Below are 26,867 nucleotides of genomic sequence, written 5' to 3'. Positions count from 1 at the left end.
GAGAGTGAAAGGGATGGGGAGAGACAGAGAGAGAGAAACATCGATGTGAGACACAGACAAATCGATTGGTTGCTTCCTGCATGTACCGTCTGGGGCTGGGGATTGAGCCTGCAACTTCAGTTTATGCTCTTGACAGGAATTGAACCCGGGACCCTTCAGTCCGCAAGCTGACACTCTACCCACTGCGCCAAACTGGCCTGGGCTTCATAGATTTTTTTTAAAATTTAGTACCAAGAACCATTTTTTCCTCTTCTAAAGGGACTAGTAAACTCTCTCTAAGGCAGTAAAGATTACCTTGTTCAATTCCTGACCTCTCCACTTATTAGTTGTTTGATTACTGTCAGATTTTTAAACCTCTCTATTGCCTCGTTTCTTTGTCTGTAAAATGAAAATGATGACAGCATCTGTCTCATGGGGTTTCTATGAAGAATGAATTGGAGCCCAGCCAGCATAGCTCAGTGGTTGAGCATTGACCTTTGAACCAGGAGGTCACAGTTTAATTCCAGGTCAGGGCACATGCCTGAGTTGCTGGTTCGATCCCCAGTGTCGGGTGTGCAGCCAATGATTCTCTTTCATCATTGATGTTTCTGTTTCTCTCACTTCATCTCTGAAATCAATAAAAATATATTTTTTAAAAATGAATGAATTGGACAATACATGGAAAAGCACTTAGTATGGTACTTGGTACGTAGTAAGAACTCAATTTAATGGTAGCTATTAGACTTTCTGATAATGAGAAATTGCCATATTTCATCAATTAAAAAATGCACAAGTTTTAACTTCTCTGAAACCAAATATTTTGATGCTCTGCCATAGTTTGAAAGTAGGTTTTTTGTTTCTTGTTTTTTCATAAAATAAAAATGCATCTTAAGAAGGATGGCATCATAGATTTGATACAGTATGGTATTTCTGTAACTTGTTGCCAGATTGAAAACACATCTGATGCTCAGGACAGCATTTGTTTCAGCCTACATGTGGTACAGAGAAATAAACATGGGTGTTTAAGTAAGCACTGAAAAATACTAGGTCAGAAAGAACATCCCAAATATTATTTTCTTTCTTCACTTATCGTGATGGTGCCAGGTAGTAATTTAATCTTAGAGATATCTATATAGTCATTTAACAAATGTTTAATCTCTACTCCTCAGTCACACCTGAGAAAAGATAGGTGCTTATGATGCCATCTATACTTCTTATTTAAAGAAAGTAGATGTATTTTTTCAGTTGATATATGATTATTGTAAAAATTGAAATATTGCGGATAAAGTGAAAGTTGTGTGTTAATTCACCTATTCTTGAACTGTAAACAGACTTTTTTCTAGCCAGATACATGTGTAGACTATAAATGCATGTGTATTAACATAAGTCAAATTATAAGATACTTTGCTGTTCTGCCTCCTTTCCTTTTCATCCAACAATATATTTCATCTTTCCGTGTCATTATATAAAGATTCTAATATATTTGGTCTTTACTCATGCTGTATTATTTTACATTTTTTATTTGTATGCATTCCAGCTTCTATTTTTCTTTCTTAATTTTTGGTGGATCAATTATTTTCTTCTCCCAGGGGTTTAAAAATTCTGTGCCCTAACTATAACCTATTCAAGTGAAAGGCAGAACATAGTAGTTAAGAGGGCAGTGGTACCTTATTGAATGGGTTCAGATATTGACTCCACCACTTGCAAATGTAGTGAGCTTGGATAAATTACATAAACCTTCTGTCCCTCAATTTGTTCCTCTAGTAAATTAGACTGGGATAATAATAGTATCTGCCCCTCTCTCAGAGGGTTATTATAAGGATTATTGAATTTTATATATAAATATTTCCTTACACATTCAGAGTAAACACTTGATAAAAGCTCATATTAGTTGTATAAATATTATTTTCACTATTATATTTTTAATAAATCTATTGAACTTAAACTTATTGGCATAAAACAAATAGAACTTATGATCATCTCTATCAAGATCACCTTAGATCAGAATGAAAGTTTTAATGTGATTTTATTTAATTGTCTCATACTATTTAATTTGGAATTTGGTTTCAGCTTATTATGTTTTTACTAGTGACCATGTACACATATTCGTGCATGTTGAAAGGAAATTAATTAGAAGGTGGCTGGCAGGGTGGGACTGGGAGAAATGGCCCAGGCACATCCTGGAGCCATCCTCCCATGGTCCCTCCCTGGCTGGCCGCACCTGTGGTGGTGCCATGGCTCGAAGGGAGTCTGCAGAGTGAGTGGGATCCCTCCGGCAGGTGGGGTCCCTCGGCCTGGCCTGCGAAAATCAGGCCAAAATCGGCTCTCTGACATCCCCTGAGGGGTCTCGGGGTGTGAGAGGGCACTCTGCAAAGTTGCTGTCATACAGGGTGTGGAACGCAAATGCAAGTGTGCAGTAAACCAGATTCAGGCTGACAGTGCCCCGGCAACAGCATAGCCCACAGCCAGAGGTAGAATCACGTGGCCCTGCGAGGAATAGGGTTCCCTCCTCTCTGGTTTCAGGGTGCGTCACCCAAAAACTGCCACTGCCAAGTCACTGCAGCTTGGCAGCTCCTGAGTTGAGCATCTGTCCCTCAGTGGTCAGTGTGCATCATAGTTACTGGTCAGATGGACACTTAGCATATTAGCCCTTTATATGCTATAGGCCTGGTGCACAAAAATTTGTGCACTTGGGGGGGGGGGTCCCTCAGCCCAGCCTGTGCCCTCTTGCTGGGACCCCTCAGGGGATGTCCACCTGCTGGCTTAGGCCCGCTCCCCGGGGGAGCGGGCCTAAGCCGGCAGTCAGACATCCCTCTGGCAACCCGGGAGCCCTCAGGGGATGTCCACTTGCCAGTGAGGACCAGGCCTAAGCTGCAGTCGAACATCTTTAGCACTGCTGAGGAGCCTCTCCCGCCACCACCACTGTGCTGGCAGCCGTCAGCCTGGCTTGTGGCTGAGCAGAGCTCCCCCTGTGGAAGCACACTGACCACCAGGGGGCCGCTCCTGCATTGAGCGTCTGCCCCCTGGTGGTCAGTGTGTGTCATAGTGATCAGTCATTATCAGTCGTTCTGTTGTTAGGGTCAATTTGCATATTACCCTTTTATTATATAGGATAGAGTCCTGGTGCATGGGTTGGGGCCGGCTGGTTGGCCCTGAAGGGTGTCCCGGATCAGGGTAGGGGTCCCACTGGGGTGCCTGGCCAGCCTGGGTGAGGGGCTTATGGCTGTTTGCGGCTGGCCACAGCCCCTTCAGGGTAGGAGGGGGGTCCCACTGGGGTGCCTGGACAGCTTGGGTAAGGGGCTGATGGCTGTTTGCAGGCTGGCCAAGCCCCCAGGCGGGGACCTTCACCCCATGGGGGTGTGGCCAGCCTTGGTGAGGGGCTGAGGGATGTTTTCAGGCTGCCCATAGCCCCTTCAGGGTCAGGGGGTCCCGCTGGGGTGCCTGGCCAGCCTGGGTGAGGGGCTGATTGCCGTTTTTAGGCTGGCCACGCCCCCCAGCAACCCAAGCTCCCAGCTTCTCCATTTTTTTTTCTGGGATTTATTTATCTTCTATAATCGAAACTTTGTAGCCTTGAGCGTAGCCCAGGGCTGGCCAGGGCAGGCGGGAAGCTTGGCTTCCTCCATCACTTGGGGCAACCCAAGCCTCCTGCTCATTCCAATTCCGTGGCTGCTGCCATCTTAGTTGGGTTAATTTGCATATTTGCTTCTGATTGGATGGTGGGTGTGGCTGGTGGGCGTGACGTGAGCATAGCAGAGGGATGGTTAATTTGCATGTTTCTCTTTTATTATATAGGACTAGAGGCCCGGTGCACAAAAATTTGTGCACTCTGGGGGGTCGGGGGGTACCTCAGCCCTGCCTGTGCCCTCTCGCAGTCTGGGACCCCTCGGGAGATAACGACCTGCTGGCTTAGGCCCGCTCCCAGGTGGCAGAGGGCAGGCCCAATCCCTAGGTGCAGCCCCTGGTCGGGCTCAGAGTAGGGCCGATTGGGGAGTTGGGGCACCGCCCCCTGTCATGCACAAAACAGGGCGGATTGGGAGGTTGTGATGCCACCCCTAGTCATGCTCAGGGCAGAGCCGATTGGGGGGTTGGGGCGCCGCCCCCTGTCACACTCAAGGCAGGGTCGATGGGGAGGTTGGGGCGCCACCCCATCTTGCACAGAGCAGGGCGGGTCAGGGGGTTGGGGTGCTGCCCCCTGTCACGCACAGAGCAGGGCCCATCAGGGGGGTTGGGGCTCCGTACCCTGTCACACACAGAGCAGGGCCGATAGGGGAGTTGGGGCACTGCCCCCTGTCACACACAGAGCAGGGCCAATCAGGGGGTTGGGGCACTCCCCCCTGTCACACTCAGGGCAGGGCCGATGGGGAGGTTGCAGCTCCACCCCGTCACACAGAGTGCAGGGCCCATGGGGGAGTTGGGGTGCTGCACCCTGTCACACACACAGCAGGGCCGATCAGGGGGTTGGGGCGCCTTCCCCTGTCACGAACAGAGCAGGGTGGATAGGGAAGTTGTGGCCCCGCCCCCTGTCACACACAGAGCCACAAGGCGATCAGGGGGTTTGGGTGCTGCCCCCTGTCATGCTGCTCCAGGGGCCAGGAGGCCTTGCGGCTCCGCTGATCCCAGTGCTGGGAGGCCTCGCGGCTCCGCTTGACACAGGGGTAGTGAGGCCTCGCTGCTCTGCTGATCCCAGTGCTGGGAGGCCTCGCTGCTCCGCTGAACCTGGTGCTGGGAGGCTCCGCTGATCCCGGTGCCAGGAGGCCTCAAGGCTCCACTGATCCCAGTGCCGGGAGGCCTCACGGCTCCGCTGATCCCGGGTTCAGGAGGCCTCGCGGCTCCGCTGATCCCGGTGCTGGGAGGCATATTACCCTTTTACTATATAGGATAGAGACCTGGTGCATGGGTGGGGGCCAGCTGGTTTGCCCTGAAGGGTGTCCTGGATCAGGATGGGGGTTCCGCTTGGGTGCCTGGCCAGCCTAGATGAGGGGATGATGGCTGTTTGCAGCTGGTCCCCCCCCCTTCAGGGTGGGGTTCCCCACTGGGATGCCTGGCCAGTCTGGGTGAGGGGCTGAGGGCCGTTTTCAGGCTGGCGGGTGACTGAAGCTCCCAGCCCCTCCTTTTTTTCTTTCTTTTTTTTATTCTGGGTTTTATTTACCTTCTATGACTGTCACTGGAACTGAGAGCCGACTTTAGCTTTGAGGCTCGGCTCCAGCTCTGAGACCTTGGCTGCTGAAAGCAGGTATCTTGTTTGTTTGGGTTCTATAATTGAAACACTGTTGCAACTCCAGCTCGGCCGGCTGGCTGAAAGCATGGGGATTGTTTAGCTTCTATAATTGCAACATTGTTTCTTAGAGTTGCAGCTCAGAGCCCAGCAGCAGCAGGCGGGGAACCTTGGCTTCCTCCATCACTGGAGCAAGTAAGCCTCCTGTTTGCTTCAGCTGCCTGGCTGCTGGCCGCCATCTTGGTTGGCAGTTAATTTGCATATCGCCCTGATTAGCCGGTGGGAAGCGTGTTGGAGGTACGGTTAATTACCATGTTTGTCTATTATTAGATAGGACTAGAGGCCCAGTGCATGAAAATTCATGCACTGGATGGAGGGCGGGGTCCCTTCCTCGGCCTGCCCCCTCTCACAGTCTGGGAGCCTTCAGGGGCAGGAGGCGACCCGTCGATTGGGGAAGGCGATGCTCCCATCACACCTCTGCTCCTGCCACTGCCGGCAGCGCAAGGCTTGGCTGGCCCTGGTTACCTGAGCCTCAGGCGGTCCTGGTCAGTTGGGCAGCCACCATCCAAGGTGTGCCTGCACCTCGGGTTTGCCCTGGGCAGCTGGGGTACTGAGGGGACAGGGCACTGCCATCTTGTGGCTGTGGATGCCGCCATCTTTGAGGGCGGGGCAGTCAATTAGCATATGCCCTCCTTATTGGCTGTGGGTGTCTCCATCTTTGAGGGCAGGGCAGTCAATTAGCATATTCCCTCCCTATTGGCTGTGGGCGCCGCCATCTTTGTGATGGTGTGAGGGTCAATTAGCATATTCTTTCTTTATTAGATAGGACTAGAGGCCTGGTGCACAAAATTCATGCATGGTGGGGGGGGTCCCTCTGCCCAGCCTGCACCCTCTTGCAGTTTAGGACCCTTTGGGGGGATGTTTTCCTGCTGGCTTAGGCCCACTACCCTGGGGCAGTGGGCTTAATCCGGCAGTTGGACATCCCTCTCACAGTCTAGGACCCCTCACTCCTTCCACCTGCCTGCTTGCTGCTCCTTCTCACCCACCGGCTTGCTGCTCCTTAGCACTGCCGCGGAGGTGGGAGAGGCTCCCACCACCGCCACTGCACTTTTCAGTCAAGAGCCTGGGTTCTGGCTGAGCGGCACTCCCCCTGTGGGAGCACACTGACCACCAGGGGGCAGCTCCTGCATTGAGCATCTGCCCCCTGGTGGTCAGTGCACATCATAGCGATTGCTCGTTCCGCTGTCGGTCACTTAGGCTTTTATTATGTAGATAAAGTAATACAGCTCTTATTTTAAGAACCCTTTTTTTTTAAGAACGCTTTTTTTAAATATGCATTAATTTTTATACATACATTATCCAAATTATTTGCCCCAGTTTGCCCTCCGCTGTTCTTTTTGTACCACATTTGACTTTTTAAATTTCTTGTTCTCATTCATTATTTATTTGACTGGAACACATTTTCTAGTAGTGTTTTTCAGATTAAGTATGTAAGTAGTATACTCAGTGAGATGTTGCATGTCTGAAACTGCCTTTCTTTGCTCTTATATACTAGTATAAATTAGAGGCCTGGTGCATGAAAATTCGGGGGGTCCCTCAACCCAGCCTGCGCCCTCTCTCAGTCCAGGAGCCCTCAGGGGATGTCTGACTGATGGCTTAGGCCTGCTCCCCACGGGGAACGAGCCTAAGCTGCAGTCAGACATTCTTAGCACTGTGGAAGAGGCGGGAGAGGCTCCTGCCACCGCCGCTGTGTTCGCAGCCGTCAGCCTGGCTTGTGGCTGAGCGGAGCTCCCCCTATGGGAGCACACTGACCACCAGGGGACAGTTCCTGCATTGAGCGTCTGCCCCCTGGTGGTCAGTGCACGTCATAGTGACCGGTCATTCCCAGTCATTCTACCTTTAGGGTCAATTTGCATGTTACCCTTTTATTATATAGGATGGAATTCTTTCAGAACTCTAAATATTGCTTGTTGCCTTTTAGTATTTAATGTGCCAGCCAGGATGTCTAATGTGAGTCTGGCTCTCTTTCCTTTGTAGGCAGCTTAATTTTCCTGTCTCTAAGCTATAAACTTTTCTTTTTCTCTTTAGAATTCAGAAATTTCACCAGGATATGTCTCGGTATGTGTTTCTTTTCAATATTCGTACTGACCTTTATTGGGACTTTGAAGTCTCAACTCTGTTTTTAGCTCAGGTTTTCCCCCGCTCCATTATTTCTTTAATTACTGCTTCTTCCATCCAATCCAGCCTCATACTGGATGTTGTATCTTCTGGATCTGTTTTCCTATATTTTATCTTTCTTCCATATTTTTTGTTTGCTTTTCTACTTTATATTCTGAGTAAATTCCTCACTATACTTCTTTAATTTACCATTTCAGTTTTCATCATTTTTCCTTCTAGTATTCTCTTATTGTTGGTTTCATTATTGCAGTAGTCCTCCCTTATCTGCAGGGGATAAGATCTAGGACCCCCAGTGGATGCCTGAAACTGTAGATAGTATTGAACCTTATATACATTATGTTTTCTTCTATACATACATTCCTTTTCGCTTAAAAGAAACACTCTACAGCTTCTTTTTGACATATTTGAATTGCAACATCACTGCTCTTATGCTTTGGGGTCACTTAAATAAAATAAAAATTACTTGAACACAAGCACTATACGATGCTTAGCAGTTGCTCTGATAACTGAGATGGCCACTAAGTGGCAAATGGGTGCATAGCATATACAGTGTGAGTATGCTTGACAAAGGGATGATTCATGCCCCTGGTGAGATGGTGTGAGGTTTCTTCATGCTGCCCAGACTGGTGTGCATTTTGACATTTATGAATCATTTATTTTTGGAATTTTCCATTTAATATTTTCAGACCACTGTTGACCACAGGCAATTGAAACTGTAGAAAATAAAAATGTGGATAAGGAGAACTGCTGTACTGGTTATTTGCAAGTGTGCTTTATTCTCTCTGCCTTTTTTGTAGCAATTTCTCTTTATTAATGCAGTACACCTTCAGATCTCTTAAATCTCACGATGGTTACTTATTCAATTTTTTTAAAGCTTTCTGTGTTTTCATCTCGTTGAGGTCTGCTTGGTCTCCTTTACAGCTCCTAATCATCCTCATAACATATAATAATTTTCCATTGTCTTTGCATACTTATACATGAAAGTCTAGACTAGTCTAAGTTGATAATTGGTGTAGGCTTTCCCAACAGTTGTAGATCAATGCTCGATTTCCCTGAATGGGCCTCACTCTTCCACTGCTTTCCTTTCTCACATCAAGGAAAAAGTAGGAGTTCAGAATTTTTCACCAGGATATGTCTTGGTATGTGTTTCTTTTCAATATTCTTAGTGGTAGATGCCCACTTTATTTTATTTTTGTTAATTCTCACTCAAGGATATTTTTCCATTGACTTTTTAGAGAGAGTGGAAGGGAGAGATAGGGACAGAGAAAGAGGCACATCGATTGGTTGCTTCCTGCACCTACCCTGACCAGGGCTGGGGATTGAGTCTGCAACTGAGGTATGTGCCCTTGACCTGAATCAAACCCAGGACCTTTCAGTCCTCCGGCCAACAGTCTATTCACTGAACCAAACCAGCTAGGGTGATGCTTACCTTATGTAGCATGTAGGTGAAGCTACCTGTCTGTTTTGGGGAAAATTTCCAAACCTTTTTGTATTTTATTGCTTGGAAGCTCTTCCAGCTGGTTCTCTAGAAGTAAGCCAGAAAATGGCACTGCTTGGCCAAATTGTTTTCTTTTCAAGCCCCTGCTTAGCTAGAATTCTGCCATCTAGCCCTCACACCTGGAGGTCTTTGGTGGGTTAACCTATCAATTTCAGTTCCACTCTGGTAGTTCATCAGATTTAAGAAGGTTTCAAGTGCTACCTGTTTAGGAAACAATTTAAATAAATGTTGCTTGTAGAGTAAGTTTCCATTTGCCATTTCTCATTCATTCATTCATTCATTCAACAAATATTTATTGAATAACTGCTTATGTCAGGAAACATCATGGAACTTACATTTAGTAGAAAGACTAACAAAACCTTTTCCCCTACTGCACGAGAATTTGACCTTTGGTTAACTTTCTAGGTCTGTTCCCTGGAAACCTGGTAGTGTCAACTATATTCCTAGGTAACAATGTTATGGTAAAAATGATCTCTCAGAAAATTGCATGTAGACTAGAAGGAACTCTAATGATGCAGACCCCATAGCTTTGGGCTCCATTTAGTACAGCGATTCTTGTAATGGAGCATATCCCTTGTGGGGACCCTGGAAGGAATGCCTATGGGTTCCATAGTGTATGGGTTGTTAGCACCTATGGAACATGATGCTTCTAAGCCAGGATGGTCTCCACACTTGCCTGATATAGATCTCATTTTGCACTCAACCTGGCAGCTTCAGAGTCACAGCTCCCTGACAGCTCTGTGGGCTGCTGAGTGTACTGCTGCAAGGACTCCCACAGAGGAGGACCATGACACTACACTGCCTGCAAGCTGTACTCCTTTGCTATATTCTTAGTGATTCTGGTGCCAAGGGTGGCCTCTGAGAGTCTTTGATTTTGAACGTCATTGAGCCTAATGGACACTGCAGTGTGTTAGTCGGGTCTTGGGATCCTGGCATATATTTCCCCCTAGGTCCATTAGCAGTCCTGTATTCTCCTAGAGGTAAATTTTTATAGTGTAATATGCTCATTCTCCTTTCATGTAGGCTCAGGATTCTTGGACTTTGGTCCCCACTCCTCGGTTCATACATTTCACAAGCAAATAACTTTTTTTTTCTTTTATCCAGAGTTGACCTCCTATTTGGGATGTGTGAAAAGTTTTTACAGGAAGTGGATTTTTTTCAGAGGTAAGTATATTCCTTCTCTTCTAGTTAATTAAATCTTAGTTATGCAGAGAATATCATTTATAGAGTGATAAGAGCGATCACAAGCCAGAATTCTTGGTTTAGCCCATGTAGTCAACCTATTATTATCTGTGCCAGTGTACTCTCATTAGTGTATTTTCTTCAGTGGTATATAAACCTCTTTAACCATAGCTTCAAACCTAAACATACAATATTAGAATAATAAAAACATCCAGAATCATTTGAATTCAGCACTCAGCTGGACCATAAAAAGACAAGTTTATGTGGGAAAATTCACAAACTCTTGTTGAAAAGTCACAACTTGTCTGTTCTTAAATCAGTGTTTACACTTACATATTTCTCTATAATCTACAAAAACTTATTCCAAAATAAAAATAACTTTTATTTTGGAGAATAGTTTTCTCAGTTCTGTATGATACTAATCAGTTAAAACAGATGCAGTAGATGAGTTGGGAGTCCAGTTAGTGACCAAACCTGTGGTGTGCTGGCAATATAATACCAGGAGGGAGGCATTTATAGGATTTGAAAGCACTCCATTAAATCTGATGGTTCATTCTGCCATCCCTTATCCCTACCACCATGAACTTTACTAGACCTGAGGTTTATATGATTGAACTTTCCAATTCTTTTTCATTTGGGTGATGATAGCTTCCTATAGGGCTGGGTTGCAATACCACCCTTCACCCATAGGTGCTGTTGTCTAGCAAATGAAGTCAAACTCAGCTCTCCAAGATTTTACCTTCAAATCTGAACTAAGTTCATGCCTCTTGGTTTTAGGTTGTCTAAGGTAGTCTGTTCTTGCACAGTTGGGTTGAAGAGCTTTTTGGAAAGGTGACAACTTCTAAATTGCTAAAGTTCCTCATCTGTTTAGAGCTGTAAATTTTTCTTAATTTAGTCTGTGAGTCCCTATACTGATGTCAACTCCTCAGTGATTTTTATTTTTTTTATTTTTTTTACTAATCCTTCCAAAAGGCATAAGTACTGTAGAATCGGTCAAAGCTTGGAATAAGTTAATTACCTTTTTTAAGCCTCAGTGAAATATCCTCTGAGTCTGAGTGTTCCTACCGCTTGAATATAAAGCTCATTAAGATAGTCCTTTTTTTCCCTTTCACTCACTGTTATGTCCCCAGTGTCTAGAATGGTACTTGGCATTTGATAAATCCTAAAGACATATTTATTAAATTAATTAATAAATCTATAACACCAAAAAATAATTCTAACAGTGCACAGGATTGCTGGGAAAATTAAGTAAGATAATATAAAATACTTAGGAGTATACTTGGCATATAATGGGTTATTCATAAATGAGGCTGTTATGAGGACCATGTCAGGAGGGCATAATTAGCTGGCTGTCTCAGTCAGGAACCATGAGCTCCTCCAGTTCATTACTTTTGGGGCTTGGCAGATATTTGGGGCTCAGCCTGTGGCAAAATGAATACATAGTCATTTGCTTCTGTTTGTTCCTCCAGGTGTTTCATCGCTGATTTGCCCCACTTGCAAGACAGCTTTGTGGACAAACTTCTTGACCTTATGCCCCGACTCATAACATCCAAACCTGCAGAAGTGGTCAAAATTCTACAGACCATGCTGCGGCAGAGTGCCTTCCTGCACCTCCCGCTTCCAGAGCAGGTCCGGGTCTGTCTTAGCCCTCCAGGCACCGTCGGGCCAGCCAGCCAGAGGCGCTCACCTTGAGGAGCTTTCATGTTTGGAGCCACGGGGCTAGGGCCTTTCTTCTGATTGGCTCCCACATGCCCACCCATTACATAAGGAGACAGAAAAGCAAGGATCTTTTTTGTTACCAGGGATGACCTGACTTTAGAATCATATTTTCTTCTTGTTTACAGATTCACAAAGCCTCAGCCACCATTATTGAGCCAGCAGGCGAGTCAGACAACCCTTTGCGGTTTACATCTGGGTTAGTGGTGGCCCTGGATGTTGATGCAACTCTGGAACATGTGCAGGATCCTCAGAGCACTGTGAAGGTCCAGGTCTGTCAGTGTTTGGTTCCCATAGAGCTTCTATACTGAGTTTGTGACAAAGCATTTAACTTTAGCAGCCCCCTTGCCTGGCCTGTGTGGCTCAGTGGTTGAATGTTGACTTGTGAACCAGGAGGTCACAGGTTTGATTCCCAGTCAGGGCACATGTCTGAGTTTTAGGCTTGATCCCCACTGAGGGGCCTGCAGGAAGCGGCCAATCAATGATTCTCTCTCATCATTGATGTTTCTATCTCTCTCTCCCTCTCCCTTCCCCTCTGAGCACAATAGGGAGAGAGCGATAGAAACATCAACCATGAGAGAGAATCATCAATTGGCTACCTCCTGCACACCCCCTATTAGGGATCAAACCCGCAACCCGGGCATGTGCCCTTGACCTGAATTGAGCTCGGGACCCTTCAGATGCTCTATTGACTGAGCCAAACCAGCTAGGGCTAAAAATATATTAAAAAAAAAAAAAACTTTAGCACCACTTTCATCTCTACCTGAGGATGGAAACTGGGGAGAAAGAAGAGAGGGGTCTTTTTGGAAAAGGACCTGGGCTTGAATCCCAACTTACTTTTGAGTGTGGTCTGGTGCAAGTTACCTTAAGTGCTTCCACAGCTAACAGACAGGAATAGCTGACATTGAAATGAGATGATGCATACAAAGCCCCTGGTGCCCACTAAGGATTCACTAAATGACAGGGCCTTTTCTATTCTTACTAGGTGAGGATAAGACTTGATCTTTTCAGGGCTTCAGGCAAGCTACAACAAAGTTCTTTTCAGCTGTCGGGTGGGTCAGCTTGGCGAACAAAACTTGTAGGTGGGAAAAAAGCAGTCGTAGGGAGTATTCTTTTCCAAGTTAGAGATAGATATATTAGAGACATGAGAGATGTATTATAGGTACTAATCAGTTTAGACAGTCTGCAATTAAGCCCCATAAAAGCAGTACCCATTTATCCATCCATCCATTCTTCCTTCTTTCCATGCATAATGTTTACTCTATTGTACATGCTAAGTGTTAGTGTTGCAAAGGTAATCATGTCAGTATTCCTGCCTTCAGGATGCTCAGTTTCAAGGATAGACAGACAAATGGTTCTAGCCAAGAACCTAGAAGTATAGAGAGAAAATTACTTTTCCTCCCCTACAGGGTTATTCAATTTTTGACGTATAAAAATTTGCAATATACTTAAAAAATTTTTTGGAAAATATTCTGGAGAGGCTCTTAATTTGGAGAGTGTGGTGGAGGCTGAGGAAAAAAAGGCTTTGTGGAGATGTAAGGTCTGAAAGGATGAATAAGAGCAAAGGATAAGGGCAAAAGGAGGAATCCTGGACAGGAGGGATATGAAGAAAAATAGGGATACAAGCACAGCAGCTGTAATCAGGACAGAAAAACAGCCTGGAGCAGGCAGGGAAGAGCTAAGGATGAATCAGGAGATGATATTTGCTTCTGGTGTCAGTAGAGGAAAAAAACTTCTAGCGTCCCCACAGGAATTATTATAAATCACGAGAACTTCAGAGAACTAATTCTGAGCTGGCTGTGAAGTCGTGTTGCAGTTGGTTTTTTATTTTATGGTTACCCCCCTTGAATCCCCTAACACACACACACATTAGTGGTTTTCACCCTAGCTGTACTTTAAAATTATTTTTATTTTTCATTTATTTATTGATTTGAGAGAGAGACTGGAAAGAAGAGAGCGAAACATCGATTTGTTGTTCCCCTTATTAATGCATTCGTTGGTTGATACTTGTGTGTGCCCTGACTGGCAGTTGAACCCTCAACCTTGGTGTATCGGGGCGACGCTGAGCTACACAACCAGGGCCCCCTAGCTGCACTTTAGAATTATTCAGAAACCATTAAGAAGTGCTGGTGTACAGGCCTCAGTCTACACCGGTTAAATCAGAATACTAAGAGTAGGTCCCATGGGTACCAGATTTTGTTTGTTTTTGAGCTCATAGGTGATTCTAACATACACGGTTTCACATTGTTCCTGAAAAAATGTTCACTGACCAACTCAGCATGAATGAGATTGTAGAAAGACACTTAAGGGTCATCTGCACTGGAAAACCCCTTCCAGAGCAGCTCCATTACACGCATGGCCAAACTCTGCAGTCGGGGAGATGGGAAACACTGCCTGGTCATGAGGCGGCTCTGCTGATTGCAGAGTGCTGTCCGGTCCAGCCATCGGGCCTGAACAGTGCTCCTGTTCTGGACAGAGCTTGGGTGCTGGGGATGTAGTAGTGAACACAACTGAGATTATGTCACGATTATATTCTCATTTAAAATCGTGTATATCAGTTCTTTAAAGCAGAATGTGCAGGAACGTCATTCAGTCACACTTCGGTGAGCCCAGTTCAGGCCTACTAGATTACACCTTATGATAGAGGAGGTGTGATTTTTTTTATTTTTTTAGGTTTTCTGAAATTCAGCATATAATTCATTGTGGCCATTTTCTTCCCTTGACCTACTTGGGCCACAGATTTATAAGCTGCCCTTGGGAGCAATGAATGAAGGCTTCCAGTGGCCATTTCACAGAATGGTCAGGGCCTTTCACCCCGGGCAGATTTGCTGAGAACTCTGTGAAATTCTGCTACCTTTATCATTCTCTTTCCATGTTCATTACTGTTTCAGCCCTCCCTGTCCCTCCTTAAAAAATGAAATCCAGGGAGCATTTGAGATATTGCTTCCCAACAATTTTCAGTTTGGTGCAAATAAAAATCTTACAAAAATTCCAAAAAAAAATTAAGCACATGTATTGTCCTTAAAGATACAAAGAATCAGGAAGCTGGGATACCTGCATCTTTTTTCTGTAATAGATTTGGGGCCGGGAGATATAGTAGTAAGTAGAAGCTTTAAGAAGAAGGGTACAAAGGGGAGCTAAGATCTATGAAGATATGAAATGAGGTTATGGGGCAGGAGCTGAGACACATCTCCTAGTTTCAAATTGAAAGACCCATGCAGTTCCCTACTTTGCCTGTCAGTATATTTACGTAGTGTCAGTCCTATGTGGTTCCAGGATAAGCTTCATTTGTTCATTTAGTTCCCGTGTACGCTGTGCAGTGTAATAGGCCCTTTCCACAGACAGCTGTGGGGCCCCCTGAGATGCTGAGGAAAGAACGCTGGCAGTTTGTAAGATTTGAAAAACTGGCCAGTGATTAGAGCCGTCCCTTCATTAGCACTGTCTCTGTAGAAAGGGACAGACAAACTACTTGTAATCTCGTGAAGAGAATACAGCTACAAAATTACTCTTAATGCTTGGTGGATGGTCACGGCTGCTGGGCCACAAAATGACTCAGAGGCAGGAGGGAGAGAGTCATCCTGGTGGGCTCCTGGGAAGGCTTTTCCTATCACTAGGATTAATATTTTCCCTATCTAAGACACCTTATGAGAGACACTTTATTCCTCTTACTTGTTCACCATGGATTCAGGACACATTACCAAACACTGCTTTGTGCTGGGGCTGCGGCTCTAAAGATGTCAGCAGTGTGGCCCTGTGTTCAAGGAGCAGTCTTTTGTAAGGGCTCTTGTCATCTCTCTTTTCCTCTTGTTATGGGGTTCACAGCAGATGTCACCAGCAATTTTCTTAAAAGCTCATGGCTCTTTCTGCCTCTTTTTCTCATTTCTGTTACCTTGTAGGTCTTATATCCAGATGGCCAGGCTCAGATGATCCACCCCAAGCCTGCAGACTTCCGGAATCCTGGCCCAGGGCGGCACCGGCTCATCACTCAGGTGTATCTCTCCCACACTGCCTGGACAGGTGAGGAGTCGGTGGGCCAGCGTGGGCAGGAAAATATGCTCCTGGGGATCACACCCACCCTTAGGCATCTGAGTTTTCACATGGTCGAATCAGGCCTGCTGAGAGTTGTACTTGATTTCTTAGGGAGCTTAACATCTTGAACCGGGTACATCTAGACTAACTTGCTGCATTGCTTTGATTGCAAGAGGCACAGGATTTTGTCAGATGATATACAGGTTACAGTAGAATGGCGTCTCATGGAAAGAGCCCTGGGCTGGATGCCAGGAGACTTATATTCCTGTCCTAACTCTGCCACTAACTTACTGCATAACCTTGGACGAGCCACTCTCCCTTCTGAATATTTCCTCACCTTTCCAATGAAGATGGTAATTCCCAGTCTACTAGTTAGTTCTGAGATTGCTTTGTCTGGAAATTAAACAGTTTTGTATTTCTTACCAGACATTTAAATTCATTCTCTTTTTATATCTGAACAATTCAGTTCATTCCCCCAAAACAAGTAAAATGACAGCAGTTCCTGTCCTCCCCTCCTACATCGGCTGGTTTGTGGGGTAACACAAAATAAATGATGTGATGTAGGCATGCTTTACCCTCCCTTACAGCAGCTGAAGAGAGCTTCGATAACTTGTGAAAAGACAGGGAGTTTGCATAGTTTGTTTGTTTTTTACTTCGTAAGAATAAAATGGGAGAACACAAGTGCAAAGACATGACATTTCAAGCATTGCTTTGGAAACTTGAAAAGGAGACTTGGTCAACAGAACCTAAAATGGGGGGGAGAACTGGCTTCACTGCTATTTCCTAAATCATTCAAGATGGTTCAGAAGCATGGCCGTTGCTGGAGAAAGTGTTTAATGCCACCAAGTTTGGTTTATTTTAGAAATTAGATGCTTTCTGGGATTTTCTTTCACTGTATTTTAAAATACATCAGTAAAATAATAAATAAATAAATAAATAAATAAACAAACAAACACATCAGTAACTATTGAATGCCATTATTAATGGTTTCCCTCTATCAGGGGTATTAGGTTGTAAGTGTTAGTTATAGGTGACTTTATAAAGTTTTCAACAAAGAAGAAATGCTGTTGAATGTCAGGGCAGCCCCCTTGGGGGACTGGTGACCCTGGGCCTGGCACTAGTCCTGAGGGAGCATCCAGCAATGCTTTCACCCAGGACCTGCCTCCCTAAGCATCCCTCATTCCATAACCTTGCTGCCTGGAATGTTTCTGTACTAGTTGCCAAACCTCTAGCCCCACAGGAAAGTAGAATTGCTTATTCTAATCCCTTCTGATGAACAGATTCTAGATGTGGGGAAAAGGCTGTGGGACAGCCTTGTCATGGAAAGTCCATGGCTTGAGGTGCATATCACAACATGCTAGAGCTGAAAGGAGCTTGAAAGGTCCTGGGGGGCCTACTTACCTGCCCCTGATCATATAGCAAGTCATCGTCTGAACCAGGACTACAATCCGGGTACCTTGAGCCCGAAGAATTATAACTCATCTAGGATCACTTACTTTCTCTGAGAGTTTGCTACCCAATCACTATTATAAATCTTTTATAATTCTCTGAGTGGCACTTACTAATGTTAGATGTTTTCTCATTTTTTTACTGCCTTTCTCTCCAATTAGAATGTAGGTTCCTCTAGAGCAGAGAACTTAATTGTTTTTACATCTGTATCCTCAATACTTCTATATCCTATGTCCTTAATACCTAACATAATAGGTGCTCAACAAATAATGAAAATTGAATATAGCATTTTAAATGTGCACTTAAAATTCATTGAGTCCTTAGAACAACTTTCTGGGGGTAATTAGTATTCTATTCTTCATTTTATGAGTGTATAAATGGAGGCCCACTTAGCTAGTCCATGGTGGTACTGAGCTCCCACTCAGATTTCCTAACTCCCAAATCCCTTATTTGTTTCTACTATTCCATGCTCCTGACCTGGGACACTAAGGTGAAACATTCTGAATGTACCTCTGCATCCTTCTTCTAATCCAGGAGATGGGCTCTGGTGTTGGTAGGGAGCTCTTCCGCCCAGTCCCTCACAGCTCCCTACAAGTGGCCTGACCTCTGGGAGGCAGGGTGCTCCCAGGTCAGAAGCTTTGAGTCACATAGACCAGGTTCCAAATCCTCTCCCTTGCTGTGTGACCCTGAGCAAGTTATTTTACCTCTCTATCTTACTTATCTCTAAGATGGGAGTAAGAATGATACCTCATAAGAGAGATATTCTTCCAGAACATGACAAGTAGGTGGCATGATTTGTCACAGATGATCTTTTGTCTCTTTCTCCCAGTCTCCTCCCTCTTCTTTTCTCTCCTTTCCCTTTCTTCTGATGGCAGTGACTTGAATTGTCATTCTTACCCTAGTCTTAAGCGAAGGCATAATGACCAGGTGGAGTTTGTCCTCTGACCTTATCAGGGTTTGGCTCTTGAAAGTGCTGTGAGCCAGCGCTGGGTTCTGGTCAGTGGTTGGCAACAGCCATCTGGGACAAAAGAGGAAAGCATAGTGGGGAGCTGATACTGGGTCTGGTACCAGAGAGTAATGCTGGTTTCATCAGATACACTCAAGGCTGGTATAATTATGTGGGCGTGTCTCACCACATGAACGCTGGTCAGTGGTGATGCTCAGGTGCTGCTCTCTGGGCTTGGCGAGGTTGCTCTGGCTGCCTGTAAACCTTTCCTGGAAGATGGCAGTTCAGTCTCTGCTTTCATTTCCAGGGAGAACTTAGGAAGAGTTTTGGGGGGCATTGAGAAGTCCGGGGACTTCTGCCCTGTTCATTTAGATCCATCCAGCCGTCATTCCTGCCAAATGAACTTCTGAGCCTCGGCTCATCTCTAACACTTGTACTTTCTGCTCCAGATATAAAATTAAGAAAGACATCCCAAGCCCATGCTGTTCCTAGCCTTTGAACTTGCCCTTACGTTTTTGTGAAATCCTCTCCCCCTTCTTTATTGAAGCCACATGGTAGTAGAAACATTAATTGCTTCAGTGTTTGAGCTGGGCCCAAATTCTGTCACTGCCCAGACCAGGTGTGGGTATGGGCAGTCACTTATAACCTCTCAGAGCCTTAGAACTTTTTTGGGATTATGACAGTTTATTTCATGGTGTGGCAGGGTGAGAATTCTTGAGGTTATGTGCTTAGCACAGAGCAGTCCTGGGCTCCCTGCCCAGCGCTTCTTACAGACTCTATTAGAGCATGTACTGTGCTCTGTGCAGCTGTCTCTGTCTCCTCAGCCAAATGGTCAGCAACTTGAGGGAGGTCTTTCACTGGGGCCTTCCACCTGCATGCACCAGTTCAGTATCGGAGTGTCACATCATAAAGGACAGAAGGTTTAATGAAATGACTCTAGGTCCCTAAAACATGTTCCTATTCATGGGGAGAATGGTTTTTGTCAGAACCATTGCCTAACAGAGGCCTCCTCTCTACTGATACAGTAGAGTGTGCCGTGCACGCAGCCCTGCGGCCTGAGGTCAGCTGCGCAGGAAGAGCTTGGTTATCTGGGCATGAGAATCGGCCACATGCGCCCTTGTGGGCCTCTGTCTGGAGGCTGGAAGCCCTCTACGGAAGCTTTGTAGCTTGCTCTGATCCTCAGCAGCTGTGGTGGGAGCCTACAGAGGCCTGAGCAGAAGGTGGTGGCAAAGAAGCAGGCTGAGGGTCAGCCTCACAGGATGTAGGCTGGGAAAGTGTTTGTTTGGTGGAGGGAAGGGAGGGATGTGGACAGATGAAGAAGTGTTCTTGAAACCCTACTGCTTCCATCTTTGATGTTGCTTTTATATGACATTTCACCCTAGTTCTAGCCATGCCCAGTCATAGAAGATTTCTTGTGTCTTTTATTCCAGAACCATGCCAGGTGGAAGTGAGGCTGCTGTTGGCCTACAACTCCAACTCGCGCATTCCAAAATCCCCCTGGATGGAGGGGGGCGAGATATCGGCCCAGGCGGAAACCAGCATTGAGGGCACCATCCCCTTCAGCAAGCCTGTAAAAGTTTACATAATGCCCAAGCCCACAAGGCGCTGAGTCACAAGCAGTCTTTATAGCCTTGAAGGCCCTTCTTCGGGATCAGAGTGAGCCAGAGCCAGGAGGACTTCACCTGGAAATGGCGTATTGGCATAAGGAGAAACAAGTGACCCTTAGGGTCTCACCTGGTATCAGACACAGATAAATTATTTTGCATTAAGAAAACAAAACCCTTCCTACTCACCCCCATCCCTCCCTATAATAAAGTTGAGAAACCACCCAACTGGACCTTAAAGAAATTTGTGTGGTTTAGGTTCAACATTTTCTCCATATGCTTCTATTCCTCAGGTGTGAAACAAAGATCCAATTTTCTAGCCACCTCCAAAGAACCAGTTATGAGTCATAATCTTTTTTCTTAAAGCAATAGTCTGCGGGGCCAACTCCAGAGCAGCTTCCACAGCTGTACTTTTTCACCATAGACAGTTCCTGAATGGCCTTCAACATCATTATCTGCCTGAGAGGCTCCTTCCATAACACAGGCAATAGCTGGGCCAAGGACTGAATGAACAGCTGAACAATGAATCATTTCCATCCTTGAAGGGGATTCTTGATCTTGTCTGCCATTATCCTTAGACCCAAAATAAAATAAAAGGACTGTATTTTAGAAGAGAAATGGGATCATGGGAAAGCAGGATGCAGCATAAGAAATAAAGCCACTTCCCAGTACATCTCTGATGACTCCAGTGTTGGAATTGCATGTGAGTTAAAGGTGCAGTTGGGTGTAAGAACAGTAAGTCCTCCAGAGAAGTTAATGGGTAAGGGCCTGTACCATGTTCTTTACCTGTCATATAATCCTCACAACAGCCAGGTGACACTTAAGAGGTTAAGTCACTGGTAGGAAAACTACAGTAACTAGTAAAGCTTTATTCATTCAGATCCCACTTGATTCCAAAGACCTGAGCTGCACCACCACAGGGGAAGTACAAGAGCCTTCAAATCCTCAGCCCTCGATTCCCGTTTCCTAATCTGTGAAATACAGATAATGATACCTTAAGGATTACTAGATGGGATTAATTAACACATTGTATGCGGGAAACTTCTTTATACATTTTACATTGACTGGTAGTAGAGCACGGGTTAATACGTTTTTTATAGACTAGCGGTAGAATGCGGGTAACGTATAAATACGTTTATTTTTATACTTTTTTATTGCTCTAAAGGGATGCTAACATGCAGATATACGAATTCCAAAGGACAAAATTTGGGTCTCTAACACATACAATGGTGACTTATGTATGTACTTCCAGGTATAACGGTAATCTATTCAACTGCGTAGTCATCCCTTCACACAATTTTCTGCCTCACCACACATTCAGTGCGATTCTAAGAAAAATAATTCAGTATACATTTTATAGTACATCACAAAAAGTTTCATTGAAAAAAATATGTAAAACTAAAGTTATCATAATTTTACTGAATGTTGCCATTTGCGCAAAAATTTAGCAAAAATGGCCCGCACCACCTGTTAGCGCGCGATAAAAACTACCCGCAAACAGTGTGTTAATAATGCTTGATAGAATCTGAATATGTGACCAGTCTTGATCGTATTTGGTACTTGGAAATCTAATTAAAATAATGGCAAGATCAGAAGTAGAGTTAGCATTTGAATTCAGGCATGATTGACTTTTGGTTTAATGTACTATTTTATTTATGTATTTATTTGAAAATTTTTTAATTGATTTTAGAGAGAGGAAGGGAGAACGAGAGAAACATCAATGTGAGAGAAAAACGTCGATCAGTTGCCTCCTGTATGCACCCCAACTGGGGAACGAACCCACAATCTAGGTATATGGCCTGACCAGGAATGGAATCCATGACCTTTCGATGCACAGGACAAGCTCCAATCAACTGAGCCACATCGGCCAGGGCTGGTTTAATGCACTTTAATGTGTGCCCGGTAGGGTTTAAGCCTGTATATGAGTTAACTCATTTAACCCTCACAACCACCCTATGAAGCAGGTACTATTCTCTTCATTTGATTAAGCAATTGAAGTTCAGAGAAGTAAATAACTGCAGAGGTTACACAGCTAGTAAAGGACAGAGCTGGACTCTGAACCCAGGCTGTCTGGCTCCAGGAGGTCATAATCATTATAGACGGTCTGGAGGGAGAAAGATCATCTCCAAGGAGCTGACTTCCTAGTGTGCTCGCCTGTTTTGTACATCTCAAGGACGTGCCATCAGCAGGCTCTTGTGTGACTACAATCGATGCCCTGAAGAGAGTGCATGCCTTGGAGATAAAATGAAGCGTGACGCCAGGCTGAATAATACCATGGCCCTGACACAGGCATCTAATGAGGATCGTGGATTGGAGCATGGACAGCAACATAAGGCCCATGGCTGCTGACGGAGCCCCTTATGCCATAGCTATAGAAAGCCTTTGAAGGGAAGAATATGTTGGATTCTTTTCAGATATAGTACTTTTATAAAAATCCTCTTACAGGTGGGGAAACTGAGGCTTTGAGGTAATGCCTTTCTCCTAAACGGCAAAGCCAGGACTTGATTTTAGGTCTTAAAAAAACAAAATATAGTATTTTTTTCACCAAAGATGGAGCTATTCTGAGGGGGAGATTTTGGCTTAGTATCAGGATGTTTTAAAACTGTAAATATTGAATGGGCTGCACTAGGAGATAAGGAATTCTCCATGCTGATGTGTTCAAGCAGAGGATGAACAAGCTCCTGACAGGTTTGTTCCGAAGGAATTCAAATATATGAAAGGTTGGGCTCAAACTTTTAAATTCCTTTTACCCTGAATTCTCAGGTTCTATGAAATGAGAATCTTGATATTTCTGCATCTGGTTTCACACTTTCTCACTGAAGTGAAATAATGGCACACCACAAAGACAGGAAGGGAGCATAAAGATCACTGGTGTGGTGCCTTCATTTTACAATGAAGTGCAAACCCAGAGAGACTGAGTTAGTGCTGAAGCCGAGGCCGAAACCCAGGCCTCCTGATTTGGGTCCACTCTGGTTTTCATCTATTCTGTCTTTGCCAGCAGTCTGCACTGCACCTGGCAGTCAAAGCCAGAAACCCGTGTGTCCCTTTGGACTCCTTCCTCACCCCTCCTAGAAAAAATAGTTGTCAAGTCCCTTAGAGTCTATTCTGGAAATGTAGATCGATTCAATCTCCTTCTCATTATACTTACTATTTCTATCCTGATGCAGGCCATCAGCATCTCTCCTAAAAGGTAGCATTGGCTTTAATGATCTTGTCACAAATCTTACCCCCTCCAGCCCATTCTTCACACAGCTGTCAAAGTAATCTTTCTAAAACCCAGACGTCATCACACCATTCCTCTGCTTAAAACCCTTTAAGTGGATCACCTCTGGTCCCAGCATAAAGTCTAAACCAGCCGTGGGCAAACTACGGCCCGCGGGCCGGATCCGGCCCGTTTGAAATGAATAAAACTATTGAAAAAAAAGACCGTACCCTTTTATGTAATGATGTTTGCTTTGAATTTATATTAGTTCACACAAACATTCCATCCATGCTTTTGTTCCGGCCCTCCATCCAGTTTAAGAACCCATTGTGGCCCTCGAGTCAAAAAGTTTGCCCACCCCTGGTCTAAACTATCTTTGAAGGATCTTCAGGCCCTTCTATCTTCTCCAGCCACATCCTCCCAGGGTTAGGGTTAGGGTTTAGGGTTAGGGTTAGGGTTTTAGGGTTAGGGTTTTAGGGTTAGGGTCAGGGTTAGGTCCAGACATTTCTCTGTACTTCTCTAGATGTAATTACCGGCAGTTGTTTCCAGCGCCCACCATGCTTTCTCTCACCTCAGACCTTTGATCTGCTGAGCCCTGGGTTAGGGTTAGGGTTAGGGTTGGGGTTGGGGTTAGGGTTTTAGGGTTAGGGTTAGGGTTGCTGGGGGTAGGGTTGATAAGGGTAGGGGTAGGGTTGGTAGGGGTAGGGGTAGGGTTGTTTTAGGGTTAGGGTTTTGGGGTTGGGGTTAGGTTTAGGGTTAGGGATTTTGGGTTAGGGTTTTAGGGTTGGGGTTAGGGTTTTAGGGTTAGGGTTAGGGTGGTTAGCATTAGGGTTAGGGTGGTTAGGGTTAGGGTGGTTAGAGTTAGGTTTAGGGTGGTTAGGGTTAGGGTTACGGTGGTTAGGATTAGGTTAGGGTTATGGTTTTAGGGTTCGGGTTAGGTTTTTAGGATTAGGGTTCGGGTTAGGGTTAGGGTTTTTTTAAAAATATATTTTATTGATTTTTTACAGAGAGGAAGGGGGGGGGATAAGGAGTTAGAAACATTGATGAGAGAGAAACATCGATCAGCTGCCTCCTGCACACCCCCTACTGGAGATGTGCCTGCAACTAAGGTACATGCCCTTGACCGGAATTGAACCTGGGACCCTTGAGTCCGCAGGCCGACGCTCTAGCCACTGAGCCATACCGGTCAGGGCAGGGTTAGGGTTAGTGTTAGGGTTTTAGGGTTAGGGTTAGGGTTAGGGTGGTTAGGGTTAGGGTTAGTGTGAGGGTGAGTGTTAGGTCGAGGGTTAGGTCTCGACATTTCTCCGTACTTCTCCAGCTGTAATTACTGGCAGTTATTTCCAGCACCCACCATGCTTTCTCTCTTCTCAGACCTTTGACCTGCTGAGCCCTGGATTGTGTTCTTCAGACTGTCTCCTGCAGTTCCTTTCCTCTCATTTTTCAGGGCTGAGCTTCATTCTAGAACCTCTGTGTTTCCTGTGGGCCTGGTGGATTGCTTCATTTTTCCCACCTGTACATTCTTCAGTCATATTTATTTTATGTTCATAACAGGCCCCCAAGGAGGGAAGTGGGGGTAAATGAGTCTAGAGGTGTAACGGAAGGGAATAGAGACTGAAGAATCCGAGGGGCAGTTACTATTCAGCACCACTCAGTTGTTTGTTTTTTGTTTTTTTTTTTTTTATATATTTTATTGATTTTTTACAGAGAGGAAGGGAGAGAGATAGAGAGTTAGAAACATCGATGAGAGAGAAACATCGACCAGCTGCCTCCTGCACATCCCCCACTGGGGATATGCCCGCAACCCAGGTACATGCCCTTGACCGGAATCGAACCCGGGACCCCTCAGTCCGCAGGCCGATGCTCTATCCACTGCGCCAAACCGGTCTCGGCCACTCAGTTGTTTTTAAGTGTGGGCCTGGTGGTATCAGATCTTCCAGAAAAGCCAAAGTCTGTATTTTCATGTAAAAACCTAACTTAAAAAATCTTGGTTACTAAAGCAAATGTTAAAATTACTCTGCGACAAACAAAACACTTCTCCAGATAGATTTGTGCCAGTTTGCACCTTCTGCATCATTGCTGTGTATTTATATGTCTGTTTCTTCCAACTAGTATGTGAGTACCTGGACAGTAAGGATGTCTATGTTATATCCCCAGCACAGCTCCTGGCACATACCAGGCAAGGAAAGAATGAATGAATGTAAGAATCCAGAGCAAACTTAACGATGGCATACCTGCAAAAGCCAGGCCTGAGATTCAAGTTTCTGAAAGGATTTTCTATTTGGCTTTGACACGATTGACTTCAGCAAACCAGAATTATGGGGAAGAAAGATACACACCTAGCACTTGGTAGATTTCTCTTAGAAACCACTCAAGCATGAAGAAATTAAATGTGAGCAGTGAGGGCTGTGCAACCTACAGATTGAATGAAAGTGTTTAATAATGAAGACAAGGACTAAGGAAAGAGCTCCTCTCCAGGTTCGGCACATTTCCAGCACTGACCATGAAGAGCAGATTCAGCAGTGGGAGCTATTAGCAGGTTTATATACGGTTTAATAGCCTCACTTCCAGATCTTCTGTGTCTTTAGAAGAATTGGTATTAAGTTCTCTTTAATGTGGAGACAGCTCACTCAGGACACTGATTACACCCACGCCTAATTCAGCACGCACCGGAGCTCTCACCTTATATTTGACCAAAAAAAGGAAAGAAAAATGTGATTGCATCAGTAGGAAATGAGTCTGAATTTTATCAAACATCCTAGCTGTCTATGTGCCTGGCTTTATGAGCTGAGGGAACTGAGATTTAGAAAATGCCTGTCCTCTGACAGATGCCTGGTTTGGGCAGAAAAGGGACTGAGCAGGACCTCCCGGGCCTCCAGGCTGGCTGTTAGGTTTGTGAGGGCTTCGCTCCTGTGGCCTCCTGAGCTGTGTGGTAGGAAGAGGTGGAGACACAGCAGTGGGTCTTAAGTGTTTCCTCTCACCCAGGCATGTGCACTACCATAGACTTACAGACACAGTGTCTTAAACGAAAAGGGTAACTTTAATGGTGGACTTTCGGGTAAGCACATATTTCGTTTATATGGAGAGAAACTAATTAACCAGGAGTGTGGTGGGGCAATTCTGGTTATGGCTGTGAAAAATGCCATGTCTGGTAATTGTCTTGTTGAAGACTTGACAAATATTTATTTGGTAAATAAAAGAATATCTTCTCCCTCTTTAAGACTCAGCTTGAAGTCTTCCCTAATTTTCTTTCCATCCTGGTAGGATAAGTGAGTCCATCCTGTATGCCATCTCTGGCCCTTGTAACTATTATAATGTTAACACACTGTATCGTTGTTGTCTGTTTATTTGTCTCTTTCACATAACTCCTGAGGGTAAGAACTATAACCAACTTAATTCCAGTACCCCCAGGGCCCAGCAATAACTGATCATAAGAAAATTAGTAAGAGACTTTAGTAAATGGGCATGAAAGAGAATTACTGAATAAATGAGAGAGAGTTGATAGTTCCTTTGGGCTCCATAAAATGAAATGAACTGGCTTTACACAGTAGCCTCATTAATAGAAAGATAATGACAATAATGGCTTCAATTTATTGAGTCCTTACCGCATGCCAGGCAGTGTGCTAAGACTTTCTAAGAATTATCCATTTAAGACATTAACTCCAGGTACTAATATTACCCCTGTCTAACAGATGAGAACAGTCTAATTCTAAGGATTGAATAAGTGCCCAACCACTGAATGGCAGAAAGCCAGAGTTCAATGTCAAATCTATTTGACACCAAAGCCTCACTTGTAACCCTTTGAGGGGTGGGGGGGGAAAAATGAAAAATGAGGTGATGCTCATAACATTCTAGTCCTATCAGTCCATCCT

The 26,867-nt window shown here is 44.9% G+C and overlaps 1 protein-coding gene across 3 annotated transcripts in view; it reads left to right on the top strand.

Moving 5' to 3' along the window:
• INTS4 (integrator complex subunit 4) overlaps window positions 1-20,469 on the top strand; it is a 90,946-nt gene extending 70,477 nt beyond the window's left edge. The window contains exons 19-25 of one of the 3 annotated variants that reach the window (XM_081100096.1): window positions 7,283-7,312; window positions 9,276-9,317; window positions 9,975-10,034; window positions 11,522-11,681; window positions 11,897-12,040; window positions 15,665-15,785; window positions 19,623-20,469. In XM_081100096.1, the coding sequence (XP_080956222.1) occupies window positions 7,283-7,312; window positions 9,276-9,317; window positions 9,975-10,034; window positions 11,522-11,681; window positions 11,897-12,040; window positions 15,665-15,785; window positions 19,623-19,801 (736 nt within the window). In that variant the 3' untranslated portion in view covers window positions 19,802-20,469. The remainder of the gene's footprint in view (window positions 1-7,282; window positions 7,313-9,275; window positions 9,318-9,974; window positions 10,035-11,521; window positions 11,682-11,896; window positions 12,041-15,664; window positions 15,786-19,622) is intronic. The other 2 variants (XM_081100097.1, XM_081100098.1) reach the window with 2 other exon arrangements.
• Window positions 20,470-26,867: the final 6,398 nt, after the last annotated feature.

This window comes from Myotis nattereri (assembly GCF_964212035.1).
Source record: "Myotis nattereri genome assembly, chromosome: 9".
Lineage (NCBI taxonomy): Eukaryota > Metazoa > Chordata > Mammalia > Chiroptera > Vespertilionidae > Myotis > Myotis nattereri.
The sequence above is the reverse complement of the archived record's forward strand: the minus strand, read 5'-3'. Positions and strand labels throughout refer to the sequence as shown.